The following is a 26,828-nucleotide window of genomic DNA, read 5'->3' as shown; positions in this document are numbered from 1 at the left end:
GTCAGCGTAGAAGTTTTCTTTTTTTGTCACAATATGACATTGTTTTAGTTTGTGCTTTTTTTCGCTTACCATCGTTTTTTTTTTTCATTGGATAAAATGATATTAGTGGAAGATTTCTGTATAACATATTTGTAATAACTTGATTATGATCACGCAATTGGTAGCATGCTCGTCATGTTTTCACGCCTAGCTAGTGATAATTGTCGTTATTGTCTACAGATTAAAGCATATAAAACCCAACTGATACAAATCGTCTTATTATCCGCAAATGTGGTCGGTATTTGTTCAAGTACATTATACATATGCGTCATCAAACAACGCAATCACGTTAAAATATCTTGTTAATAAACATCAACTTTAATAATATATTAAATTTATGGATAAAAAGATTGAATGACCGCGAAACTACTATTATTTCAGACATTTACTGTAATGTCCGCCAATAGACGCAACATTCATTAAGGTCTATTGGTTAGTGGTTAAATGATCATTGAATAATCTTCAATTGTATCCGTAAAACTTCAATCCACTGTCAAATTGGACACAAGTCAATCGAATACATAACAATACTTATACATTGTACATGTTTTTACTGATATAAATGCATTAAGATTTATTTGTTTTTCACAGAGTTTACTAAAGAGTGTACACGATAATTTTAACAAAGGTAATAGAATATATTTAATCTATACCATACATGCCATATTCAAACGCCATATCATTTTTTTAAGATTATTGATTTTGTATATCTAATTCATATTGATGAAACTAAAATACATCGTATCTGGACTAGGCTAGATTTCAATATATCAAACAAGCATGGGCGAAATTTCAATATTTAAATATCGTGTCATCAAATTCGGAATGTTAATTTTTAAATCTGTCGAAATATTTAAATCTGTCATAAATATCAACTCATTAAAACGTGAATTATTTTTCAAAGGAGACGCTTCAAGTGGTTCTAGCATTATTACCCGTGTATTCAAACAAATATTTGAGGACGTGTCGACAAGACGTGTTTGTATAAGAAACTCCAGTACTTGCCATTAATGAACTATTTACATAGTCGGACATTGTTTGATCGGAAACGTAATGATTAATCATTAATATTTAAACAAACAACCCATCGGAGTTCGGGTTAGTTTTGATCAAATCTTGTTAGAAAAAATGGTCTGGACGAAAGAAATCCGTTCTCATTAAACGATACTCGACCTGTCGAATGCGTTAATCTGTTAAGCTGTATCACAAAATGCGAGTATTTTGGAAATGTACGTCGTCATTTTTTGTAAAGACGCATTGTCTATGTCTGCTTGTTAAATAATTCAAATTTACACAGAATAATCACAAGCGTGAACGCCTTTGTTCATGGATCGATTCATGGTAATTGTTTGCCATAATATAGATATGAGCCGCGCTCGATGAAAAGGGGGTTTAATGCATGTGCTTAATTTGTCGTCCCAGATTAGCTTGTGCACATTTATCAGAAACGGCACTTGCCGCCTAATTTAGATTTTTGCTAAGAAGACACTTTTTTTCAACGAAAAATAAATTTATGACAACTACAACTTCAAGCACATTAACCAAGTTATCAAGCACCGTTCGTAGATCCCGAGAAGCCTGTGATTACAATTATGTGGAGCAGTGTGCACGCTGCATCGAAGGTTAAAATTAATCAGAGACGCAACACAACCTGGGAAGCAAATCACTGTTTTCCATTGGTCCAGGAACATTTTCTTAACATCCAATGTTCGTTCACATCCAGTGATCACGCTTTTCACGGAGCAGCAGATAAAACGATTTTGTTGTACGAACAGCGGAACTGTATAAGGAATGGACAAAACATACAACCTTGGAGAGTTTCACGTAACACCAACTGTTTATAAGGACTTATCTGTAATTAAAAAAGCAACCAATGGTCATCCACTTAGCTTTGGACCTACTTTTATACATCAAAGCTCAACCACAATGACTTATCATTTTTTTACACGACAACGGATAATTTAACGTAATTAGAAATTGAAAGTTTGCTGGTTGGCACTGATGAAGAATATGCCTTTATAAACGCTATCAAGAGGTGTTTCAACCAGTCTACACATGTACTTTGCACCCGACATTTGAAAGAAAACACAAACAGATACCTTGAAAACGTTGTAGGGTAAAAGAAACAAGATTGCGACGAACTGTTAAATAATATATACGATGCAAACAGACTAATTGACGCGTTAGACGACGATACATTAAACTACAGGCTCAGCCAACGTAAAAAGATAATAACAGAAAAGGAAGTCAGCATTCAAACAAACGAACATTTCTCAATTACTTTGAAACAACACTTCAACATTTACTCATTGAACACGTGATCAAACCGACCAGACGAGGAAAACTTTCAAAGTGATGGACAAACAACAATTTTGAAAGTGCAAATAATGTCTGAAAAATGCAACACAGTGGCGACAACAAGATTTACCACGATTTATTAATTCGCTGTACAACCTCGTCAAAGGTGAACAGGAGAAACGAGTAAGAGCCATTTGCGACACAGGAATTTACAGATTGGCAGAAAAATACCAGCACCACAAGACCGACATCAGCTTCTGGGCAACAATGACAGAAGAAGCCCGACAAAAGCGAACACGAAAATTTTTGAATTATTATGTGAAAAACATTAACACAATCGTATCAGCTGATGGAACAAGACAGTCCAACGAACACAAACAGCCGTCAAAAAAACCACACCAACGGAAAAGAAAAAGAGCGGAAAGATCGAGAACACCTAAGGGTGTCACAATACGCTCACCTTACGATACGATACGTATCGCGGTACAGTGTGTACGATACAATACGTATCGCGATACGAGTCGTCAGATTGAAACAACATACAAACCATTTAAAACCATTTTTCAATTCTATTTCAAGACCTCTACATATGTGTCATACAATATACAAAATACCATATAATCTCATGAAAGTACACGAATTGACAATTAGTTATTATTATTTACAAATCTAAAACTTTGATTAAATATGAAGACGAAATTATGAATATGTTTGAACCATACGGACTGCTTTAAGTTTCTTTTACTGCGATAGATTATTTAAGGTAACAATAAAACGTGTTTACTAACTAGTCAAACTGGCTTGTGCCAATCTTTGCTTGTGCGGTAACAAAACTCCAAGTGCAATTCTTAGAACCAGTCAAATATTGCACCTTGTTTCGTGACGTAGGCGACACAGCACATTTTTGAGTGGTTGGAATTTAATTTTAATGGTTTCAAAGAATTTGCGAAATTCTCAGCGGTATCACAAAATTACAGCTCCTGCTTAGGAAATTCGTAGCGACTAAAGTCTTGATATAAAGCAAATGTTTATAAGAAATAAACGCCTACCACTTTCTTACTGATAACACAAAATTATTTCATATTTTTTATTAGAAGCTCGCTGGAGATGATTTCAATTAAACTTTCGCCATTTTTGGGGCGATTTAGAGTTACTTCCCATGAAATGCGTCATGGAAAATGACGTACCGTACCGTACGGACTCGGAGGCGTATCGTGAACCGTACCGAGGGGAGACTATTACGATATACCGTCCCACGGAGTACCGTGACACCCTTAAGAACATCAAGTGCTAAAAGACAACTTATACAACAGCAATGAAGAAATAAAAAACAAACTCGTCGACATCATTAAAAGAACTTAAAAACGTTGATCTCCATGAAGACAAAACATTAATTATCGTTTACGTCTAAGACATTGACAATGTCTCGATTTAATTACGATAATTTACTTTGCAGGACCTATGACTTGGGTTTATCTATATTGTATTGACATATGATTTCATGCATACTCATGGGCATATTGCCTACTGTATTATTTTTGTTCTTCATTGTACAATTTCAGTCATAATGTATGCTATGTTGCCATTTGTTAGTGTGTGTTATTATGTTATTACGTATGATACTCTGTGTATATTTATGTAAATAAAGATAATAAAATATATTTCGCTTTTGGCGTCAATTATGGTATCATAAAATATATTTCGCTTTTTACGTCAAATATGGTATCACAAAAATGTATTTATCAAACATACACAATATTCAATAAAAACGGAACACTGATCACAATTTTATTACTTGTTTACGACAATACCAATGCATGTTTTAAGAAAGTAACCGTTCAAATATATAGAGCGCTTTCCGAACATCGACAGGTATTTTCAGTTTATTACGAAACTTAATGATGATCGAGCCCTGTCAAATGTCTTTAAAACTTTAAAAATAAATAATTTTAGCCTCTTTCCGAAGGCCGACCCCTTTTCCGCTACGAGCCCTTTTCGTGGTGCCCGCCCCTTTCCGTTACTCGATCGTATCATTTCTTGATGGATTTGAATGAAATGTAAAATATAAACACAATGAAAGGTACTGTTTATGAAAATCCCAGTAAATAATTGTTCAAACATTGAAAATAAATACATTTAGGCTCTTTCCGAACACCGAAAGCCCTTCCCGCTATTCGGTAATACCGCACATATCCGCCATCATGAACTATTTTAAGTTATCGATTAGCGAAGTTAAGCATTCCAATATCATATTGTAAAGCAATATGTTAACCAAATTACATATTGATGACGTATTTGCTAGGTGAATGTTTATCATTTTTCGGCATTCATACGATATGCACATTTTATTTAATGTTTGAAACACGTATATTTTTCGGATTTGTTCGTTTTCGGATACAGCAATTTTTCTCTGATTTATTTTTAACTTCCATTATAAACATACCTATAATGACGAATACAGATGCGGTGATGCAGACGTTCTGATTAATAATATTTGCTCAGTTTTCACAAGAAATTGCAACTATGAATACTATAAAATAGTACAATAATTAGAGAGGGCTGGAGGGGGGGGGGGGCATTGCCCTTAATCTCTGCTGGGGACCTGTGTTCCTAGACCCCCGGCCTAATTTTCCGGATTTTAAATTTGGAACAATTGACATCCCTGAATTAACAGAACTCTATCGATTGATTTAGATTACATCTTAAGATTATTATATCAGCTATAATTATTACTCTGTATGAATAAATAATTTTTTATGTGCGTTAGTTTATTGTGGCATTAATTAATGATTATAACGAAATATTTTACATATGTGTGCATTATGAAAAACAGGCAGAAAATACATACAGTCTACAGTCTAATTTCTACAGGCACTTAGAGTTGCTTTAAACCGTGTCAATATTATTCAACTGTCATGAAATTCTCCAAACGTTAGGCGTTTAAAGGTATGTAAAACATTCGATATTGTTAAACCACTTATTTGTTTATCACCTACGCTTTATATAGACTACATTTATTAAACGAGACAAAAATCAAGTTGATATTGGCATGTCATGCGACATTCTCGTGTTGCCGCTGTCTTATCATTAAATAATAACATGTCGATATATCTGGGTCATGCAACACATCAATAAAGTTTCAATTGAACATGTACACGAAAGGCAGATTTAAAAATGTTTCTTGTTATTAACAGCTCTAAGTAAGAGGTCATAATGGTAGACACTGACTTTATTTTGCGATGCCTTTGATATGTACTATAAATTGAAAAGCAAATTATACTGTAAATTTATCCGATGTCGAAAGCATTTACTGTTAGCCGTTGGTTCAGTGTGAAACACTTCGCATTTGAAAATATTTTCCCCGACGGTGACTACTAGCCCGGCAGAAACACGATTCATGCGCTTCTTTGTGATTTTATACATTTTAAATAGCTAGGAAACAATATATAAAAATAATGGTCGGATGGTTATTTATGTTCACATGTATATGCGCTGCGCTCTGGGACAACCGGGCTTACTGCATGTGCGTAAAGTGTTGTCCTTGATTAGCACGTACAGTCCGCAGATACTGACCAATCAAAAGCCCTTAGTCTCATATATATATATTGGGTGAGGGAAATATAGCCTATACACATGCTTGAACTGGAAAAGTTTATATCGTTTTTACTCGTGTCAATTGGTATAATATCGTGAATTTTCATTGACTGTTGGTAAAATTGTGTAATTGATTAATATTCTATAATACCTTATCTCTGGGTAAAGAAACAACAACAACTTTTCACTGTTATTTGAACGTGTGTCAGACGACAACGTAAGTATTCGCATACTGACAAAAGTTTTTACGCCACTGTTATTACAATACATAAACCAGTAAGTTTAAGGCATTCGTGTTTTTACCATATGTCAAATAGCTGAAAAGCCTGTGTTTACTTAGTTTCGAAAAACTACTAGATAAGATAAATAAAAGAAATACCGGTTGATACATTTTAAGCTTCGCGTTGACAAAGCGTTGCTAAGCATCGAACCAGGGAACGATGGTAAAGACGCGGCCATAATTGATAGTTGAATTTTTACAAGTACATAGGTGAGCACGAAACATCAGTGAAATACCGTGAAACCTCTCGAATCAAACAAGCGTATTGCAATTATCAGTTTATTTTATCCACCCGTCCAACAGCGAAAAATCAGTAGTAACAACTCTAGTAGTAGCGATGGACCAAAAATATGGACAGAAGAAAGCTGCCAAAAACAAGTTCTGGTGGGTTGAATGAGTCAACAAAGAGTGTTGTGGGTGAAATAGGCAGCGTTAATTGCAGTGTGAGTGACGCTATCCATGGTGCTCATTCCGTATTATTCAATGACTCTGTAATGGATAACTCTGTGTTCGCACTAAGTGAAGGAGAGGCCGGAAATGGAGCCGAGGGACGCATCATATCACAGGTCAGTCAACCCTCCAGCTCTGACATAATGAGTTTCCTAAAATCCATGGAACATTAAATTTGAGGGTATAAACAAAAAGTTAGAAACATTCGAGAAACTTGATTTAAAAGTAAATGGTGTACAGTCAGAACTATGCAAACTTTGGAATGTTGTACAAGACAACAATATAATTCAGACTGAAAAGCTGCATAAGATCGCTGAAAACGTTTCGTTGCTTGAGCTCGCAGTGGCAGAATCACAGCGCGCCATTTCAAAATTACAACAAGACAAATCCGAATTAACACAGTCTACATGCAGGCGCAATCAATGCGGAACAATTTAAAATTCAGCGGCATTAGTGAAAATCCGTCTAAAACAACCCGACGATACTGAACGAATACTTCGTTCTTTTATTACTGAAAACTTGACATTTCTCAGGAAGCCGTTAAGAGTATAAGCTTTTAGCGAGTACATCGTATTGGCGCAAGGCAAACCGGGAACCAATCCCATCCACGTTCAATTGTCGCCAAATTCTCACTATTCAAGGACAGAGAAACCGTGCGAAAATCTAGCCGAAACCTTAAGCAATCCTTTGCAAAGGGAATTTATTTATATTGTTAAAAGTTATCATGATGCTATTGTTTGGCTTAAAATAGATTAGGTGTTTTTTAATTTAACAGAATATATTTTCCTGGCTAGTGTACATCTGGCCTGAGCAATCCCCTATGTATAATATTTGCAATGTCAATTTATTTGATATCTTACAAAATGATATTAATCAATTTCAAAATAATGGTAAAGTTGTTTTAGCGGGCGATTGGAACGCTGCTCGAATAGGAAATAAGCGAGATTTTATTGTTTGTGACCACACAGTTAATCCCTTAAATGACCAGTCTTACGCAAGTGACTCTCAACTTCCACGGAATTCAATGGTTACGCATACTTATTGTTTTGGTAAGAAGCTTCTTGACATGTGCATATCGCTCTCATTGAGGATAGTTAACGGTAGATTAAACAATGATAGTTTAGGAGCTTTTACGTTTATGAATTCACGTGATTCTAGTGTCATTGATTACTTATTACTACGTGAACAAAACTGTAATCTTATAACACGTTTTAATGTTGACTCTTACTCAGTATGGTCAGATCATTGTCCATACTATTTAATATAAAGTGTAATACTGCAATATAGAGAAGTGTTAATGAATCTAGTCAACACTCATTATCTGTTTGGATCAGAATCGTGACGAGTTTCGACAATGTTTTTCTCAAATTTACATATGTTAAACAGTATTATCTATGATATCGATTTTAATAACGTTGACAGTATTGATTATTGCGTGGCGAGATTCTCAAAAGTACTCAGCAAATCTGGTGAGGTTTTATTTGCTAAGACTGTTAAAAGTGGGCAATCTTCTTCTATAAATAAGACCTTTTAAAGTGTAGACTGGATTGATAACGAAAGCGGAATCCGCCTATTTCAAAGCGGAATACAATAAAAGTAGATCAGATAGCGATATCCTGATTATGATAAATAAGAAAACAATATACACACGTACTGTTAAATTGAAGCGTCAAATAAAGGGAAGTTACTTAACCGTTTCTTTTAAGACCGTATCTCCCCGAAGCCGTTCGCTATACTACCCACGCCTTCGACTAGACATGAGTCCCCTCATGATTCCATTAAATCTGAACAAACTTGATTCAACAATTTAAGTCATTTTTATTTATCTAACAGGAAGGATATCCCTTATCCTTGTATTCAAACAATAACGCATAAAATAGTCGAAGTCCTTCTATGACCCTTTCCCAGATCTATAGTCTATATTATACCCGCAACAAATATCAACATACACGAATGTTATACATGGCATTGGAAATATAATCATAATAATACTATTTTATCTCTCCCTGAGACATTTTACTTGTATGAACAGATCTCTTTCTGAGACACACAAATGTACACAAAAGCTATCTCTTCTTGAGATTCATCAAAATGCACTTATTCCGGTTTGCATAGAGCCGATATTAACATTCCGTCTTGGATGAAGTTTAGTTTGAGATATTCAAGCTTCACAGATCCTAGGCAGATGTCTCCTATTGTGAAAGATGCTCCGCCGAACTCTTTTCTACTGACGGTTTCGTTTGTATATGCCATAATTCCATCTTCTGTCACCAGAATGCGTTTCTTTATGTAACCGCCATCGGCTGATATCTGGATGTTAATCATCAATTCCCTTTTACGCTCTGGTGTAGCGATTGGTTTAGGGGGGGGGGGGAGGGAGGCAACAACGGTTTTGTGGGCTTTCTGATGAAGGCAGGTGTCTAAAGACTTTTCGCCGGCTTCGCTGAATCTCGTACGGCTGGTGCTTCTCTTGGCTCATGTTGCTTTATTTGCAGCTTTATGGCAGTCGCTTCCTCGGCCACTACTGGCTTCACAGACTCAGTTACAAACTCTGGGTCGTCGATTAGATCTCCCGGATCATCTTGAAGCTAATCTTCATCCAGTGACTGATGGACTCGCCATACATGTTGTTGATATGTCTTCCTCGTTTTGAAAACCATACGACACTTGTCGCAGCCTACTTGTTCTTCCATGAATACCCGGATATGATAGGAGTACGCGCTGGAGTCCTCACACGACTCTTTGCATTTTTGGGCAGAACAGCGCCGCTGTTTGGGTTCTTTGTGTTGCTTTCGTGTTAGGCATCTCTCTGAAAGCATACACCACATAGTCGTCAGCCCAAACCGGTGTTCGCCGACTACGTTTGTTATCGGGGACCTCCAAGTCCTCTTCGCATACGGCCGGAAGGTCCCCAGCATCATCCTCGATTTCCCCATCAAGGATTTGGGGCCTTACCTTTTGAAATCGGTCGCAATGTACTACCTGTTTACCTTAATTTTTGTCACAATTCACCCGGTACAGCAAAGGTGACATGCTCGAACGGTCCGCGTCAAAACAAGGTCAGTTTTGAACTACAACCTGACTTCTTTACCAGAAAGAAAACATATACCTTTTCCCCAGGCTCGAAAGACTCGTATGAGGCCCTAGCGTCATGACATACCTTTTGTCGCTTCATGGACAGTCCTGTGTTTTTGCGATCCTGACTGTGAGCTTTTTCCAACCTCTACTGAACTTCACATATCCATTGGTTCACAGGTGTCTTCTTGAAGCTTACAGACATCGCATACATCAGGTCTAATGGGGTGGATACCTCACGACCCAACATGAGGCTGTTCGGTGAAAAACCCGTGGTTTCATTTTCGGTAGGTCGATATGCCATAAGAACATATTGTAGATGTTCGTCTCAGTCACGGTGGTTTTCTTGTATGAAGGTACTTAACATGGACATAAGTGTCCGATTGAAGCGTTCGACCATACCATCAGACTGGGGATGGTAAGGTGATGCTCTAGTCTTGTCAATTTGCAGTAACTTCCACATTTCCGTGAACAACAAGCTCTCAAACTGTCGGACCAGAATATATTTGTTTCCTCTTTCTGTTGTCGGCAACTCGCCTAGGATGTCGATCGCGATTCGCTACATTGGAAACCCACTTCTTGTGATCTCCATAGGTGCCTTGTTTGTTCTGCATGGTTCTTTTCTCCGTGCACGAGCCTCACAGCCATTGACGTATGTCGCCACATCTCTGGATACGCCGGGCCAATAAAAGGCCTGCTGAACCCTTGCAAGGATCTTATTATTCCTAAGTGACCCGATGCTCGAATGTCATGGGAGAACTTTAACACTTCCCTTCGCATATTAAGAGGTACAGCACCTTGAAAGGTCACTCTGCATCGACCGCTCAACTCATAGCTTCGAAACAAGACGCCATCATGTACTTCAAGCTGGTCCCACTGGGTTATAAGTGACTTGATATATGCGCTTTCTTCTGCCAATGCATTTAGATCTCGTTTTCGGCGGCCTCTACCCAATACTTCAAGCGGGAAAAAGTGTTATCCGCATCTTGTACTTCACTGAGGTTTAATCCAGCTGAGCATGCCTCGTTGATGCTTTTGACTGAAATTCCATCTTTTTCTCGACTGCACTGCTTAAATGGTTTCCTGATTAATCCATCCGGATTTCCGTGAAGACGTCCAGGGCGATGTTCTATATTCATATCGTATTCTGCCAAAACGTCAAGCCAACGCGCTAGCTATCCTTCTGGGTTCTTGAAATTGGTCAGCCACCGCAGCGAACCGCTGTCTTTCCTAATTGTGAAATTTCTTTCATAAAGGAAATGCCGAAAATATTGCACAAAATAGACAACGGAAAACAATTCTTTCCGAGTCACGTAGTAACGACGTTCCGACTTTGACAAAGTTTTACTAGCAAACGCCAAAGGTCGCTCAATACCATCCACCTTTTGGGATAGCACAGCACCAATTCCTACGTCACTGGCATCTGTATCCAAAATGAACTGTTCTTTAAAGTTTGGGTGTGCCAAGATGGGAGCATCACATAAGCATTCCTTCAAATGCGAGACAGCCTTCTTGCAGTCTTCATTGAAGTCGTACTTCTGTCCCTTCTCAGTGAGCTTATGCAGAGGTTTGGCTTTACTTGCGAAGTCCGTTATGAACCTTCGGTAATAGCTGCAAAGCCCTATGAATGCCCTTACCTCTGAAACGCATGTAGGCTCCGGCCATCCTCGCATGGCCTCCGTCTTTTTGGGGTCTGTCTTCACACCATCCTTTGAAACGACATTACCTATATACGTTACATCATGACAAAACAGCTGACATTTTCGTGCCTTCAGCTTGAGGCCAGCCTCACCAAGTTTTCCGAGAACCAGGTCCAGACTTCGGATCGTATCTTCAAATGTCCTTCCATGAACAATCACATCATCGAGATAGATTAAACACACCTTTCAATTCAAACCAGCTAACACTGCTTCCATCAATAGTCCAAATGTTGCCGGGGCATTGCAGAGGCATCACTCGGAATTCAAACAGCCAAATTCTTGAAGCAAATGCCGTTTCCGGTCTTGCCAGTAGCCGGAATTCAAATCCAGGCAACAGAAGCATACAGCGCCTGCCAATTGCTGTAAGGAATCATCAATCCGAGGAAAAGGGTATGAATCTTTAATGGTTACACCGTTAAGCTTCCGATAATCTACACAGAAACGTTTAGTACCATCTTTTTTTTAACCATTACAATTCCACTGGCCCAAGGACTGGTTGAATTTTGAATAACCCCTTTTTGAAGCATGTCTTCAATGTGCATATCAATCTCTTCGTTCATGTGGAACGGTGATCTTCTTAATGGCTGCTTAATGGGTTGAGCATCACCGATGTTTATCTTATGCCTCACTATGCCGGCCAGTCCTATGTCATAATCTGTCTCTGAAAAGATTGATTCGTGCTTCAACAACAGCTTTGCTGCCTGTCTGCATTGATTCTCATCCATACCTTGGACGGTTTCCTGGTAGAGGTCTTTCAAATGTTCAGGTACAGGTCCTTCGGAAGACACAGTCTGCATATACCTGTGTTGCAGCCTCACTGAAGTCATTTGAGCGATGCTTGTACCCTTGTGTAGCACATGATCTTGCTGAGTTATATTCATAATTTGCACCGGCACTCTTAAAGCTCTCTCTACCAATGACCTTGCTACCAAGCTTTCTCCTCTTCACGCTTACTTCGGTGAGGGTTCCACCAGAAAAGGACCAGTATGCATCTTCTTGAAGTCTGGAACGCTTGCCATAACTATCATTTCGGATCTTGCGGGAATTGAAATGTCTTCGCTGACACTTATTCTGAAACATCCCCACGCAGGAACGTGCTCAAATGAGTAACGACTATTTCGGAAATTGATGCTTCGGTCAAAAATATCTATTCTACATCCGTATGCTTCTAAAAGACCAAGACCTAAAATAAGATCATTTTCTATCTCCGCCAATAAAGTATCCATCAGAAAGCTTTCTTTATCGATCTCAATGTCAAGCTGAGTTTTCCTCTTTACGCATAAGGCTTCACCGGATGCCGCAACCAACATGTTTCTATACTCTTCTTGTGGCATCTGTTTGTTTTGTTCCAGCCTTTCCCACACGAAAGAGGACAACACTGTTAATGTGGCCCAGTATCAACTAATGCCGACAAAGTCCATTTGCCGCATTGGACCGTGAGGTACAGCCCAGCGCCAATTGCATTAGCTTGTCTCTTAAAATATTTTGGCTTCCCTTGAGTCACTTCTGCATCAAAAGGCTTAGCTTGCTTTCTTTAAGAAGCGTTTTCTCCATTTTGATGCCCACGTCTATTCTCAGGACACTGTCTCATGAAGTGATACTTTGAACTGCAGGTAAAACACATTCGCTTCATGTCGCTTGGTTTTGAACCATATCGGATTTTTGAAGTTTTTGAGGCGCCCATGAACTGACTCAGCCGTTGATTGAGCATGTCAACCATCTTTGGAAGATCATCAATTTGCTTTATTGGTTTATCACCATCTGTAGCCACCGCAAACACATGGCCGTCGGACTTCGCTCTTTCTGCACGATTGAAAGCTTCAAGCTCCACAGCGTGTTGGATGGCATCATTGAGGCTTACTGGTCGAGCCTGTTTGATGCGTAATCTCATGCCCGCACTATGAAGGGCATCAAGAAACTGCTCTTTAGCCAATGTTTCTTTCAGATCTGCTGGTGCGGAGGGGTATGCAAGGTTTGTTAACCTGCGAATGTCTTGCCCCAACTCTCCCAACGTCTCCACTGCTTTCTGTCTGCGATCGCGTAACTGCACTTTGTACAATTCCGTTTGGTTAGGAGGCGCAAAGCGTTCTACCAAGGCTTGTAACAAGGCGTCATAATCTCTGGCATTTTGTGCAAGGTTTCCCAACACCCCTTGCGCTTGGCCACGCAACGACACAACCAAATAAATTTGTCGTTGTTGTCCCATCGGTTAATCTCAGCGCAAGTTTCAAAGTGCGCTCTAAAATCTCTCCATGACTATTGGCCGTCATACGTGGCTGCCTTTACGATTGTCGAAGGCTTCAATGAAGTCTTTTTCATCATAGTGACGTTTTCTCCAGAATACCATGGCTTTGATGGAGGCTTAGTCGTCCCTTTTTCTTCGAAAGGGGTAGAAAAGCGAGTTCGGATTTGTCGCGTTCTAACAACTGTAATTCCTTATCCAAGGTCAACGGTTCACACTTTGCGACAAGAGCCTCATTTTCTCGCTTCAAAGTCTCCAATTCTTCGCGAAGACTTGCATCACCCCATTGAGCCATTTTGAGGCTTGTGATTGACAGGATAGAACTGTCGGTAGGTTTATGTAATCTATCCCACCGCTGCCACCAAATATGTAGCGCGAGCCGCTGACGTCCTGAGACCTTCCGAAGTCCTCGGAAGGCTAACTATTTCGTTGAGTACAATAAACAGTGTAATTAATAATTTTCCTTAGGCTACCTGCCTTTTGATTATGGACTTAAAACAATCGAGTCGCTTGAGATATATACAATGCGACCAAAGAGGGGACCGATGCCTTCAACAAACCCTCCGGCTTCCGTGAAGCTTCTTACTTCGACTTCAATGAATCTACTGGCTTCGGCTTTCGTGAAGCTACTGGTTTCGGCTCACTTGAAATTATTGACTTCGTGAAGCTACTGACTTCCAACATTGTGAAGTCCACTTTACAAGAAAAAAGAACTCCTGCAGCCCGGGCAGCACCGTTTAATATTAACGTAAATACCCTACTGCATCAGAATACTGTTCATGCGAGTACTGTACCTTTCTCTTTAGATGTGATTCCATTAGCATCCGCAAGAGAACTGACTACTCACAAAAAGACAAGCCTTTATATAGTGGCGAACAGAGCGCCACCTAGCCAACGGAAAGGCACGATCCGGAGACTACTGCGCTTCTGAATGCCATTCGTGTTTTGCCGAAGTTTACCGAGCATTTATTTCTTGTGTTATAACGTTTTAACTATATGACTTTGCATCATAGATGTTTAATAATACAGTGGTTAACTACTATATTGTATTTTTAATATTTATTAGAGACCTTTTACGATCATTAACTGAGAAATGAAGCTTACTTTGTTAGTAGAATCCCGTTTGCGTACTTATAACAATTGACAAATTTACGACTAAGGGAAGTTGCCAATGAAGCCTAATACAAATAAAGGGAAGTTACTTAACCGTTTCTACTAAGACCGTATTGCCCGGAAGCCGTTTGCTACATTTATTTAAAAAATCAAGATATTAGACCAAGAATTGCTTGCCAACTTTTTGACGCATTCGTTGGTGCAAATTTGAATCATGGGTGCGAAATTTGGGGTTGCGACAAGTTATTTGATTTAGAACGAATACATCTTAACTTTTGTAAAATGCTCCTATGTATCAAATCTTCTAGCAGCAATATGGCAGTATATGGGGAACTAGAAAGTCATCCACTCTTCATAAACAGAAACGTTCGTATAATAATGTTCTTGTGTAAACTCCTCAAATCAAATAACATAATTATATCTTAATTGTATAAACGAATCAAAAGTATGAAAACTTGTAAAAGTAATTGGGCCTTATATGTGAAGAAACTACTGGATTCTTATGGGTTTTCATACGTTTAGCTTAATCCCTCTTCTTTCAATCTCGAGACTTTCCATATCGTTTTTAAAACCACCGTTGAAGATATTTTTAAACAATCTTGGTACAACTCAATTAATAATAGCAGCGCATTAATGACCTACAAATTATTTAAATGCACGTTTGTATTCGATCCTTACCTTGATTATTTGCCGAGGAAATTGCGAATTTGCCCTTCAAAGTAACGACTTTCATCACATTAATTAGCAATTGAAACAGGTAGACATAACAATATAGAAAGATCTCAGCGCTTATGTACAACATGTCATGTCAAAGATATTTAAGACGAATACCATTTTATTTTGATATGCTCAGCCTTCATTTCACTGCGACAATAGTGTATCAAAGCACACTACTATAACAAACCAAGTATGTTTAAATTTGTTGAACTAATGGGTACGTCAAACAAAAGCAAATGAAAAAACTGAGCAAGTATATGTGTGGAGCCCTAATACATGATCCAACATAACTCATCCTGGACATAGTTGTCGAAATATAAATTGATCTATTCCTCTTCATCTGTAAGTGTTCTGTTTTTTTTCCTTACCAATCCCTCTTATATCACGTTCCAATAACTGTATTTTGTTTATGGTTTTCATCCTCGGTCATTTTTGTGAAATTAATCTATTCGTATATTTGCATAAAAAATCAACGCAAATTCTTGTACTACCTCATATTTGAATTCAATTTATTCTTCAGTGTACTTGTTTGTCTTACAAAACGCTGTAGTTTTTTACTCTTTTACTATGTTTGTGGTTTCAACCTCCAAATTGTATGTACAATTTAATAATTAAATTCATTACATCCATCATTTATACATATGTATATTTGTCGCGCAAAACCTTAATATTGTAGTTGCATATTCAGTCTGTAATTTGCAAAGACGTGTTTGTCAAATTTATTAAATATATTTAAAAAAAAGACTTATCGTCTAAAACTCTTTATAACAGTTGCATATTTTGTTATTTGTGTAAAATCACTCAAAATATTTTATTACTTATGTGATAAACCTTACGCGATCAAGATTATATTTAGCTAAATGCATTTATGTTAATGTTGACATAAGTAAATGCTGATATATGACTAACTATTTGTGAATGACAAAAAACAGTAAAGTTTACGTCAATAAAATATTCTGTCTGTCTGTCTGTCTGTCTGTCTGTCTGTCTGTCTGTCTGTCTGTCTGTCTGTCTGTCTGTCTGTCTGTCTGTCTGTCTGTCTGTCTGTCTGTCTGTCTGTCTGATATTATATTTATGCATCTGAAAGTAACGTTTATAGACACAAATTATCCTTCTTGATATATTTTGCCTCGGTTGGCTTTATGGTTACGAACATGAGTTGTAACGTTTATGTTTAAAGGTTATCATATGGTGATGTGGTACCTTATTTGTGTGGAAAACTGTTATCTTTAAGGCTGTCAATTTGTTCAGTTGTAGATCACAAATAAATATAATAAATATATGTTTTAAAAGTTTGTTTTACATTATTGTTTTGGGTGTGTTTTTACCTTAAATTAGGTGCTGAAATTTAATATCAAAACCCAATAGGTCATTCCGAATTTCACTTTCTATTTGATAGCCCTTCTGATCAACACGCTATATATCAACTAAAAACATTCGTTGTTTTTAAAAGTGTTCTTGTTCAAGTTTATTTGCACCATTATACAATTGCACTCATTGTCTTTTATAGAGATTATTTGGCATGTAGGATGGAGATATCGGATCTTACTAATCTTGTATTTGTTTGTTAGTTATCTACACGCGGACCCCACCGAGTGACTGCAAATGCGACAGTCGCAAAATGAGTCAGAGAAAGGAACACATACTGGCCATTCTGAAACCAAGACCATTCAAGGCTTCGAGTAATTTAAACACTAAACACATTGTACGTTAAAGGTCTTAATTTTAAGTCAACCTGTATCGATGTTAATTTAATCAATTATATATTTAAACTTACTCCCCATATATTTGGCACTGTACACATGTGTACTGGTATCTTATATTTGCTGTTTAAAATTAATATTCATTTAATTAACTTTCCACAATCTTTGATACTGGACCCATGTATACTGGCATACTTTTATTTTGTGTTACATATTTATTATTTGAACATTCTCTTTAAAATATTTGTAACTGTTCCCGTGTGTACTTGCATCATTTATCTGATATTGAATGTATTATTTATGTGAACATACCCCCAAAGATCTTGTATACTGTACACATTTTTATTGGCAACTTAAACGTAACCGTGAGTAGAAAATGTGGCGGCAATCCTCAAGGGCGATCAACGCACTGCTGAATTTGACAACACTTGTTTCCAATAAAATAATAGTATTTCGAAAACTTTTGATTCTCAGATATTGTCATATTTTGATACCGCTCATTCATGCATAAAAATATGTTATATGCATTAAAATAATTTATGAACATGTTCAATCTGTGGTTAGCCCATTTAAGGTTATATCACGCGTTATCTTTACTTGTTTGAAATATCGTTTTAAATATTCAGTTGAAAGGTGTAAAACAACTCCAAAATAATATAAAATACCGAATTGCTATTCTTTTGTAGGTACCTGTACATATAATTGGTGAATCACGGACGGGAATAAGTATCCAAGATCCGGAAAGTCAACCATTGCCTGCTGTTGCTGAAGGGACGAGTGTTGACACAGACAACGATCGGAGAGACCCACCTGCTGGGCCGAGTACCAATACAGGCAAAGTAAAGAAATGCCCTACGTTTTGAATTCTAAGCACAGAGATATTATTATTTCGTTAGCATATCTCTATCATGTACATGTCGACATTAAACATCACGTGATCATGGTCAATTCAAACATTATTGTTATTTAATATGATTTATAGCCGTTTTCATTGTTCATGTTTGGTGATGACCATGTAAAAAACATTTTGTAGAAAATTACACTGATTTGGATTTTTTAAATGCAAATAAGAAATCCTTCCAGGTATTATGAATGCAGTGGATACCATTAATCCATTTTGCGTTTAACTATGCGAGGAATGTGTGCCTATTGTTCATTCGCATCTAATGTTGTGAATAATCAGACATAGTTGTTTCTTTTATAAAAAAGTGTAACTAAAAAGGCAATTGAAAAATGTCCATTCATTATTGTTAATATGGTTTGTTAGATTGTTGGTCAGTACCAAAAATCGCACTTATTTAGAAATAATAGTTTAGTGCAATTCATGAAGATCATTACGTTGACTGTTGATAATTGAAATGCCTAGACGTACATAATATATTTCCAAGGCTGTATATACACATATCTTAGACATCTTTTTGCGGCAGTTACATTGACAATAAATCTGCAATTTTCATACTGCTGTCAATACAAGATGTGTTTAATATGTTTGTTGTTTCAAAAGGTTATAAATCCTACGGATGTGTATAGTATTAAACTGTTTAAATGTGTATTTAATGATAAATATTTTATTTAGCTGCATATCTTTGATCTGGGTGTTTCAAAACCAAATTCGGCACACGTCGATGAACATACGAAGGTTTCAAAAGATTTTGTAATATGCATTTCTTATGTGACGAATGACGCAGATTGTTACTTAAGACTTCATTTCAGAGTTAATAGCTATGATTCGTTCATACAATATAGTTATGTATTTATAGGTTCTTAGACGTTTCACTGTACAATACGGAGATATATTTGGACGAGCACACAGTTTAAGTCATATTGGACGAGCCGTTAGGCGAGTCCAATATGACTTCAAACTGTGTGCGAGTCCAAATATATCTCCGTATTGTACAGTGAAAACGTCTAATAATCTTTTTATTCTATATCCCTTTCTAACGCTCTTTTGTTTCTTCTTTAAAATATATTACCAAACCAGCTTTCCGTATTTTTATTTTCATTCACCTGATTACGCAATTTATGACGTATCTCGTGTAACGTCATTTCTCTGACGAAACATACTAGTATAAGCAAGACTTTCTGCATTTTAGGGACAACACTAATCACTATGGACGTGTTTGTGTTTAACAGTAAATTAATCATAAATTAATATTTTTTTTTAATCATCGAACGAATCCAAAACGTATTTCGGATTGTGTGTTTGTAATGCATAATTGTTAACTTCGATAGGAATAAAACAACTCGCTCCGACAGGATTACGAAGTCGTAAATCGTGTTTTGGGTCAGAATGGTTAGCATGGGATACAAACGCTATCAAAGAAAGTGTGGATTTAAATACATTTCGATAAAGGGATGGAAGAACAGAAAATGGAAGGGCATATCATTGAACTGTGTTGCTATAAGCATTGGATTAAAGCTGTCATTGAGGTTAATAAAATAGAGTTTTTGTTTTGCTGTTGCATTTGTTTTTCAATTTCAAATAATAACAATATCACTTGCTGTTGCATTTGTTTTTAATTTCTAACATTTATCCAATTTATTTATTTAAGAAATACAATCTAAATATCGCCTGTGTGAATCGAATATTGTACATTCGGATACTTTTTCTCGGTAACGGCTTTTATCGTTATAAAACAATTGCTTAGTGCACTTGTACTCAACTGTCCAATATGGAAAAAATACAGACTTTTTGGATCCAATACCGGAATATATTGGACGGTCACGTGGTACTTATGAAGAATGCCCATTGGATGAATTTATTGGATATAGAATAATGTCATGTATTTGTATAAGAGAACACATTATTGTCATTGTTATTATCACACGTTTAATCTTGCTTTTATGATACGTGTAAATAAACCTCATACCTTGTTGTTTCAAATTAATATTAATTCATTGACGTTTTCACATTGACATCAAACTTTCTTAACTACTTTACCTCATAATATTGTGATAATTTAATTACCAAGAACAAAGTCACAACAATATTTTTTTCTAGGATGCAAATACCCATACATCTTCAAGCAATGCCGAAAGCACACACAGCGATAGTCATGACAACCTTAGTAGAGGAGCTAAGGTAAATGATGACAAATCCGACAGTGATGGTATTGATCCGGAAACTGTTGAAAACAACTTAAGACTCAGTAAAAAGGATTCTGACAGCGCATTACTTCGTACCGGCGCAGAAGACAAAGGCGGCCACCAAGAAGACAAAGACAATGAACATAAAGGACAAAGTGATGATGACCAAGAGGACATTGACAGTGGACCAAAGCCAACGGGTCGTGAAAAAGTATGTGCACGCGTGTAGATCTATATAAATAGTTGAAGTACGGAAACTGCGTGTATTTGAAAATAAAAAAGGGGGATGCTTCAAAAGTATGTTATACAGTGCGACTGTTGTTTTCCAGTAATCCCCTAAATATGATGTATTTAGTTCTGGACGTTTAAAGTTGATCTTTTTTTCGCCAAAGATATAAAGTGGGTATGCACGACTGTTATATGTGTTAAATTATAATGTATTGATACAAATATGTTACAATAACACAAACTAGGCAAGAAAATTTTTACATTAAAGACGAATTTCATAAAATGAATCAAATACAAATTAGCACCCCGAGCCGATTGTGACGAAGATATTTCATACATATTGTCCTACAATAACCGAATTATTCGTATTTTTGTAAGGATCGGAGTTAGTGTTCGTGTGTCGTATGAATAGATAGCGTTGCAGGAAATTAAAAAGATCCGTATGTAGATTCACATCGTACATGCATGATATATATGGCTGCGAATTCGACTGTACAGATAATTTCGATTTTAGAATTAAATATCTGGCTTATTTAGCATTTTTCGACACATGTTCTTCTTAACTTTTATTTTAATTTATATTGAAATACATGTATAATAAGTTTTCTTTACACTTTTTATATAAATTCATAAATATTTGAAAAAACTCGTGCATACAGTACCTACTTTAAGCAATGGAAACAAGAAGAATGGAAATAAACAACGGCCAATAGCTAAAAAAGTAACAGATTTAGAGAAACGGTTATTAAGAACTGCACTTTTCCAATGTATTTCTATTTTTAAAGTTTCATGGTGACAGCTTTTAAAGTCTCAGAGTCACAGACAATCGACATGCACCAAGTTATATAAGAATGTACTGTTTCATTTTCGTTCTTGGCCAGTACACGTTTACTCAATATGCATTCATTTTCATGCATTGCAAAAGAAGACGGAAAAGAGATGCGAAGAAAATACCGATCCATCACGAAGGTCTCTGAGGAAAAAACATAACTTTTTCAAATTTGTGAGTATAAAACAGGTAATTAAGTGGACACTAATGTTGCAGAAAATACACACTTTTGGTATGCTATGAGTAAAAATTGTTTTTAGAAATATATCATAAGTATTTACGTATCAGTTTTCCATTTCACCACGAATTAAAGTAACGGTAAATACAAGTATTATTTAAGTATAATATGAATGTACAATCATCATTTTATTATATACATATTCACTTTGCATGACATGTGCAGGAACTAACATATTTATGCTTTATTTGTCCATTATGGACATCGACCCAAGGTTGATTATTCTGGCCCTCTGTTCAATGCTCGTACATTTAAGAGCTCTGCCTGGCATTGTAGAACTGTCATTTGAGATGCTGTTTTTATTCAAATGTTTGCTGTTTAGACATCAAAGCAGGTATAAATATAACCTTGCATCAGTCAAGGAAGTGCGCTGTTTAATAACTTAAATTTCTGTTAAGCATCATTTTCTGTTTTCAAAACCTTTTGTCTTATGTTAGTATTTATACAATCAAATTAATGCATTCTTTCACTAATTATACATGCATGTTTATTTATAAATATTCCATCGCCAAGACCTCGGCTTGACTTTTGTGTTTTGCATTACAATGATTGGCCTCATGGTTTCAGCCGTCAGACAAAGCTTCACGGCCCATGGTTACCCCAGCACCTCAAGTAAGTGTTCATTATCTGCCTTGATGTTGTCAACCCAACCATGTTCATTATCCGCCTTGATGTTGTCAACCCAACCATGTTCATTATCTGCCTTGATGTCAACCCTACCATGTTCATTATCTGCCTTGATGTTGTCAACCCAACCATGTTCATTATCTGCCTTGATAATGTCAACCCAACCATGTTCATTATCTGCCTCGATGTTGTCAACCCAACCATGTTCAGTATATGCCTTGATGTTGTCAACCCAACCTCACTGCTTGTTAACCCATAATGTGTTAATTACATTACGGTTTAGAGTTGTTTCGACATAAGAGGAGTTTTCACATAAAAGCGAAATCCTATTCATAACATTTTGCATTATGAATAGGATTATTTTTAATTTATACTCTACGAACCAAGGTGAAACTTAAGACCAAAGAACGAAGCGACTTCATTAGTTATTGCAACGAAGATTTAATCAGTATCATATGGGACGCAAAGTTTCATGTACGCTGACCCAAACTCTGGAACTCACTTCCATCAAACATTCGAGGTTCTTCAACACTGAATTCCGTCATAAAGGCACTGAAAACTCACCTCTTCCTCCAATCTTATGTTACATAAGCAGTGGTTTATTCAATTCATTACATGGTGGTAGTATAAGCAGTGTCTTGTAGTCACGCTAAGCCCCTCTAGTTGTGTCTTATAGTCACAATGTAATTTTAACCTTCAAGCTGTGTCTTGTAGTCACACTTGGTCAGTCTATTTGTGACTTGTATTCATAATAGTTCAAATAAGGTTAACACCCAAAAGAATTGTCCGTAATCCGACAGCCAGAGTGCAGAAATATCCTTTCACGTATCCTTTCAGTTAATGAAAAACAGTGTCTTTATGTTCCCAAAAATGTGCTCATAATATCATTAGAATTATTGTCTTATTACATAATATTTTACTTTTACTGTGTTTTAATATTGTAGCCGGCATTGTTTTATTGCTTAAGTTTCTTACAGCATTTTTATTCATATCACACAAATTTAGATTATTAATCCTTTAATTGATGCTTCATAATAGTATCAATCACTATGTGCATTTTTTTACGTAGTACTTTTAGTATAAGTTTTATATTTTATTGTTTCATTAATTGTCTTATAGCTATACACATTGAGCAGTTTTTATAGTGTCATGTTGATCTTTCTAATATCTGGCTACTGTGCATGTTTTTACGTAGAACTTTTAGAGTATGTTTTAGATTTTATTGTTTCGATCATTAATGTCTTATAGCTACACACACAGAGTAGTTTTGATCGATTTCTTTTGAAACAGTGTTGCAAAATGTATTCGTACCAGCGATACGTCAAATGTTCTTTTGTAAAGGACCTTTGAACGTGCATTTTTGCATGAAAAGGGCGCTATATAAATCCGATATAATAATACATAACTTATAAATTAGTTTAGAATATTATTTATACAAAATCTGTTTTTGTTGGTGCTAAAAAAATATCCAGATTTAGACTATTTGTTGTATAATTATTTTAACGTTTTAATTACTTAGCAATTTTTTTCATTATAAAGAATGCTACACAGATTTGCTTTGAGCCACCTATTTTTTTTTATTGTATTCTACTTTGTCTTTCTATGCAAATGGAAGTGCTTTACGCATGCCTGTTCATTAAATATATCTGATAACCTGTTCAAACATCCTTATAATTCAGATATGTCTAATTGACTTCGTTTATGATAAGTGTTCTATTTGAAAGGTTTTACATTGTTGATACAGTGGTCTTATCCGCATTTTGGGCATGGGGGAACGGTCCCTTTGGATTGGGAATATTTGCGGCGTTTTAACTAATATTGGGAAAGAATGTTGTTGTTGTTGTTTTGCTAGAAAATGCTTCGTAATTGAGATACAAGTATTTTCAGTATTATATTTACTAATATTGAACTTATATGGATGGGAGAGAAACAAAATATTGAGATTTAAAAAAATGGGGGGGGGGGAATTCCATTGGGAATTTCTAGCTCACATAAGGAAAAATATACACTTGTTTTCTTTGGGAATGGGGTTGATTACCGGACCCGATTTTGAACGTAAAAAACACTGATAATATTTCTGTTTTCTGAGGGATGTACATCATTGTGTTTTAGATGGATCTGCTGATGTTCACGTAACTTGTTGTTACAGCCCAAGCCTAAGAAACCCCATCCCACTGTCCAGCCTGCTCAGCCTGCTATGTCTAAACCAGGGCCTCCCAAGCTTCCAGATACAGGGCCAGTGATATCTGCTGAGAAAGACAAACCAGAACAGGAGAAAGGTAAAACATAATACATAGTGTTATTTATTGAATGATAATGTGCTATTTAAATTGATCCTGAACAAATATAATGTTACAACAATTTATTTTTAAGTTTAAAGGGGCCTTTTTCGCGTTTTGGTAAATTGACAAATTAAAAAAAAAAGTTGTTTCAGATTCGCCAATTTTCGTTTTAGTTATGATATTTGTGAGGAAACAGTAATACTGAACATTTACCATGCTCTAAAATATTCAGTATATGCATCTTTTGACGATTTGTAAACCTGAAAATTAGAAAGCGTTGTAACGCGAAATGATTGAATAATTTGGAAAGTTTTGTTGTTGTCGTAATATGTTGTGAAACTACGAGGATTGCTTATATAAAATGAAAAAATACATCTCCTCATGCATATGCACGGGTGGCCGAGTAGTCTAAGCGTAAGGCTTCCACACCAGGACTCCAGGGGTCAGTGGTTCGAGCCCGGTTGAGGGTTACTTTTTTCTATTTTTAATTGTATTCTTTTGTTTTTTTTACTGGAGATTTGAGGTTCAATGTTTAAATTTATCAATATTAAGCATTTAATACAAACTTCAATACATGTCAGAATCTGTAAAAGGCCCCTTTAAAGTATTTGTGAGAAGCAAGAAAACCTACTAAATTTAGAAATTTTGGTACAAAAATTGTGTTGGACCCATTCGCAAAGAGGTAGGGAAAATGTGCATTGCATCATAATTAGGTTGCGTGATATACAATAAAAATATATTATTTAAACTTTAATAAACTTTCTTATACATTCTTAAGTTTTTTAAAATTTAATCAGAGTTTAGCTATTTATATTTTATAGAATGACAGACATTGTGGCCATCAATATTACAGTTATTATATGTTTGTTGTTCCTGACACTGACAGAGTATATACTTTGATATACGATAACAATTCAACATATTGTATTTAATTATGCAAAAACTATAAATATGAACACTCAATTTATTGAAAAATTATAGTTGTTTTCGTTATATTGCAAAAATAAGTCATCACGTATAACATCTTAGATGCTGATATGCTTATATAATAATCTCTAAGATTCACTACAATTTGTGAACAAAGTGATGACTGTCCTCGTACCACTTTTATGCAAAATAAACATTTGTTGCAATGGAAAGCAAAGGTTTTTTGTAAAAAGCATAAACATACACACAAATCTCCTTATAACGCAAATATTTATATATCGGCCAAAACAACAAACCATTTCTTTTCACAACACAACCTTAACAACCCTTGCTTTAAATGACTTCTACTCAGGCGAGCGACCCAGGGCCACCATGGCCCTCTTGTTTTATCATGCACGTGGGGATGGTTGTTTATTGCTTATTATTTTGGCGAAAAATTGGCATCAAGAATGAAATAAGAACTAATTTGTGTGACTGCAGTATACTTGGAAAGATTGTTAAGTTTGTGTTGCGATTTTAATGTTAATATGGGTACAGTGTGAATATGTGTACAGTCAGAATGGCATACCACACAAATTCATCATATACAAGCTATACCTTTTACAATACATTAAGTGTTTTTTTTTTTCATTTTTCATGTTTATGTGAAGTTTTATTATTTATGTTTTTCAAAACTTTTTGGACACTAAAGATCATCACAATTTGGATAAACTTTTACATAAATCTTTTTTGTTCAGATAATAACTTATATAAATCTACCTTCATAAGAAAATTATATAAAATGATGAAAATAAAGTGATTTTAAAACTTGTATTGTGTAATAATGAATTTTTTTTGGTGAATGAACGAAAAAATTACCGTTCAGGAAAAGAAATCGTGCCCCAAAAAATAATAAATATGGTATTGTTTCTGTTTAGGTTTTTCCCTGTTTGGCCTCATGGATTAGGCTTTCACTGGGCTAAAACTTTCTTTCGACACCCATTTCCACCATCTATATAATGTTGTCACCACTTTTGCAAATTTAGAGCCATTTTGTAGCCATTCTTAAATCATAGTTTTCAATGCGTATGCAGCGCATTCTCGTAATGTGTAAGGAAAGATATGCCATTTGTATTTATTTATAATATAATAATACTTTTCATAAAAACGAACACAAAACATGTGCTCATATATTGCCATGAAGCGTGCCATCGTGTCATCTGCGTTAACATGCATATACATGGCCACACATATTGAGAATGAATGTGTTGAATTATTTCATAAACACACAAATAATTTCCCTTGTGAAGTGTACAGTAAACTATGGGATGGGGATTTTCCAAAATAACATTCACAAAGCAGCTAATCTTTTATGCATGATTCAGGCATTGTTCACAAAAAATTATAACGAATGAACAAT

The 26,828-nt window shown here is 36.0% G+C and overlaps 1 protein-coding gene across 16 annotated transcripts in view; it reads left to right on the top strand.

The window, feature by feature from the left end:
* Positions 1-6,589: 6,589 nt before the first annotated feature.
* The window catches only part of LOC127869544 (hematopoietic lineage cell-specific protein-like), a 122,770-nt gene continuing 102,531 nt past the window's right edge, over positions 6,590-26,828 (top strand). For 11 of the 16 annotated variants that reach the window (XR_008044671.1, XR_008044674.1, XR_008044673.1 and 8 more), the window contains exons 1-7: positions 6,592-6,777; positions 17,080-17,213; positions 17,898-18,050; positions 20,213-20,509; positions 21,452-21,544; positions 22,161-22,205; positions 24,370-24,499. Coding sequence is in view for 10 of the 16 variants with exons in the window: in XM_052412187.1 (XP_052268147.1) it covers positions 17,130-17,213; positions 17,898-18,050; positions 20,213-20,509; positions 21,452-21,544; positions 22,161-22,205; positions 24,370-24,499 (802 nt within the window). In the remaining 6 variants the exon portion in view is untranslated. Of the gene's footprint in view, positions 6,778-17,079; positions 17,214-17,897; positions 18,051-20,212; positions 20,510-21,451; positions 21,545-22,160; positions 22,206-24,369; positions 24,500-26,828 lie in introns of all 16 variants that reach the window. The other 5 variants (XM_052412192.1, XM_052412193.1, XR_008044676.1 and 2 more) reach the window with 4 other exon arrangements.

This window comes from Dreissena polymorpha, chromosome 2 (genome assembly GCF_020536995.1).
Source record: "Dreissena polymorpha isolate Duluth1 chromosome 2, UMN_Dpol_1.0, whole genome shotgun sequence".
Taxonomy (NCBI): domain Eukaryota; kingdom Metazoa; phylum Mollusca; class Bivalvia; order Myida; family Dreissenidae; genus Dreissena; species Dreissena polymorpha.
This window is presented reverse-complemented; position numbering and strand designations above follow the sequence as displayed.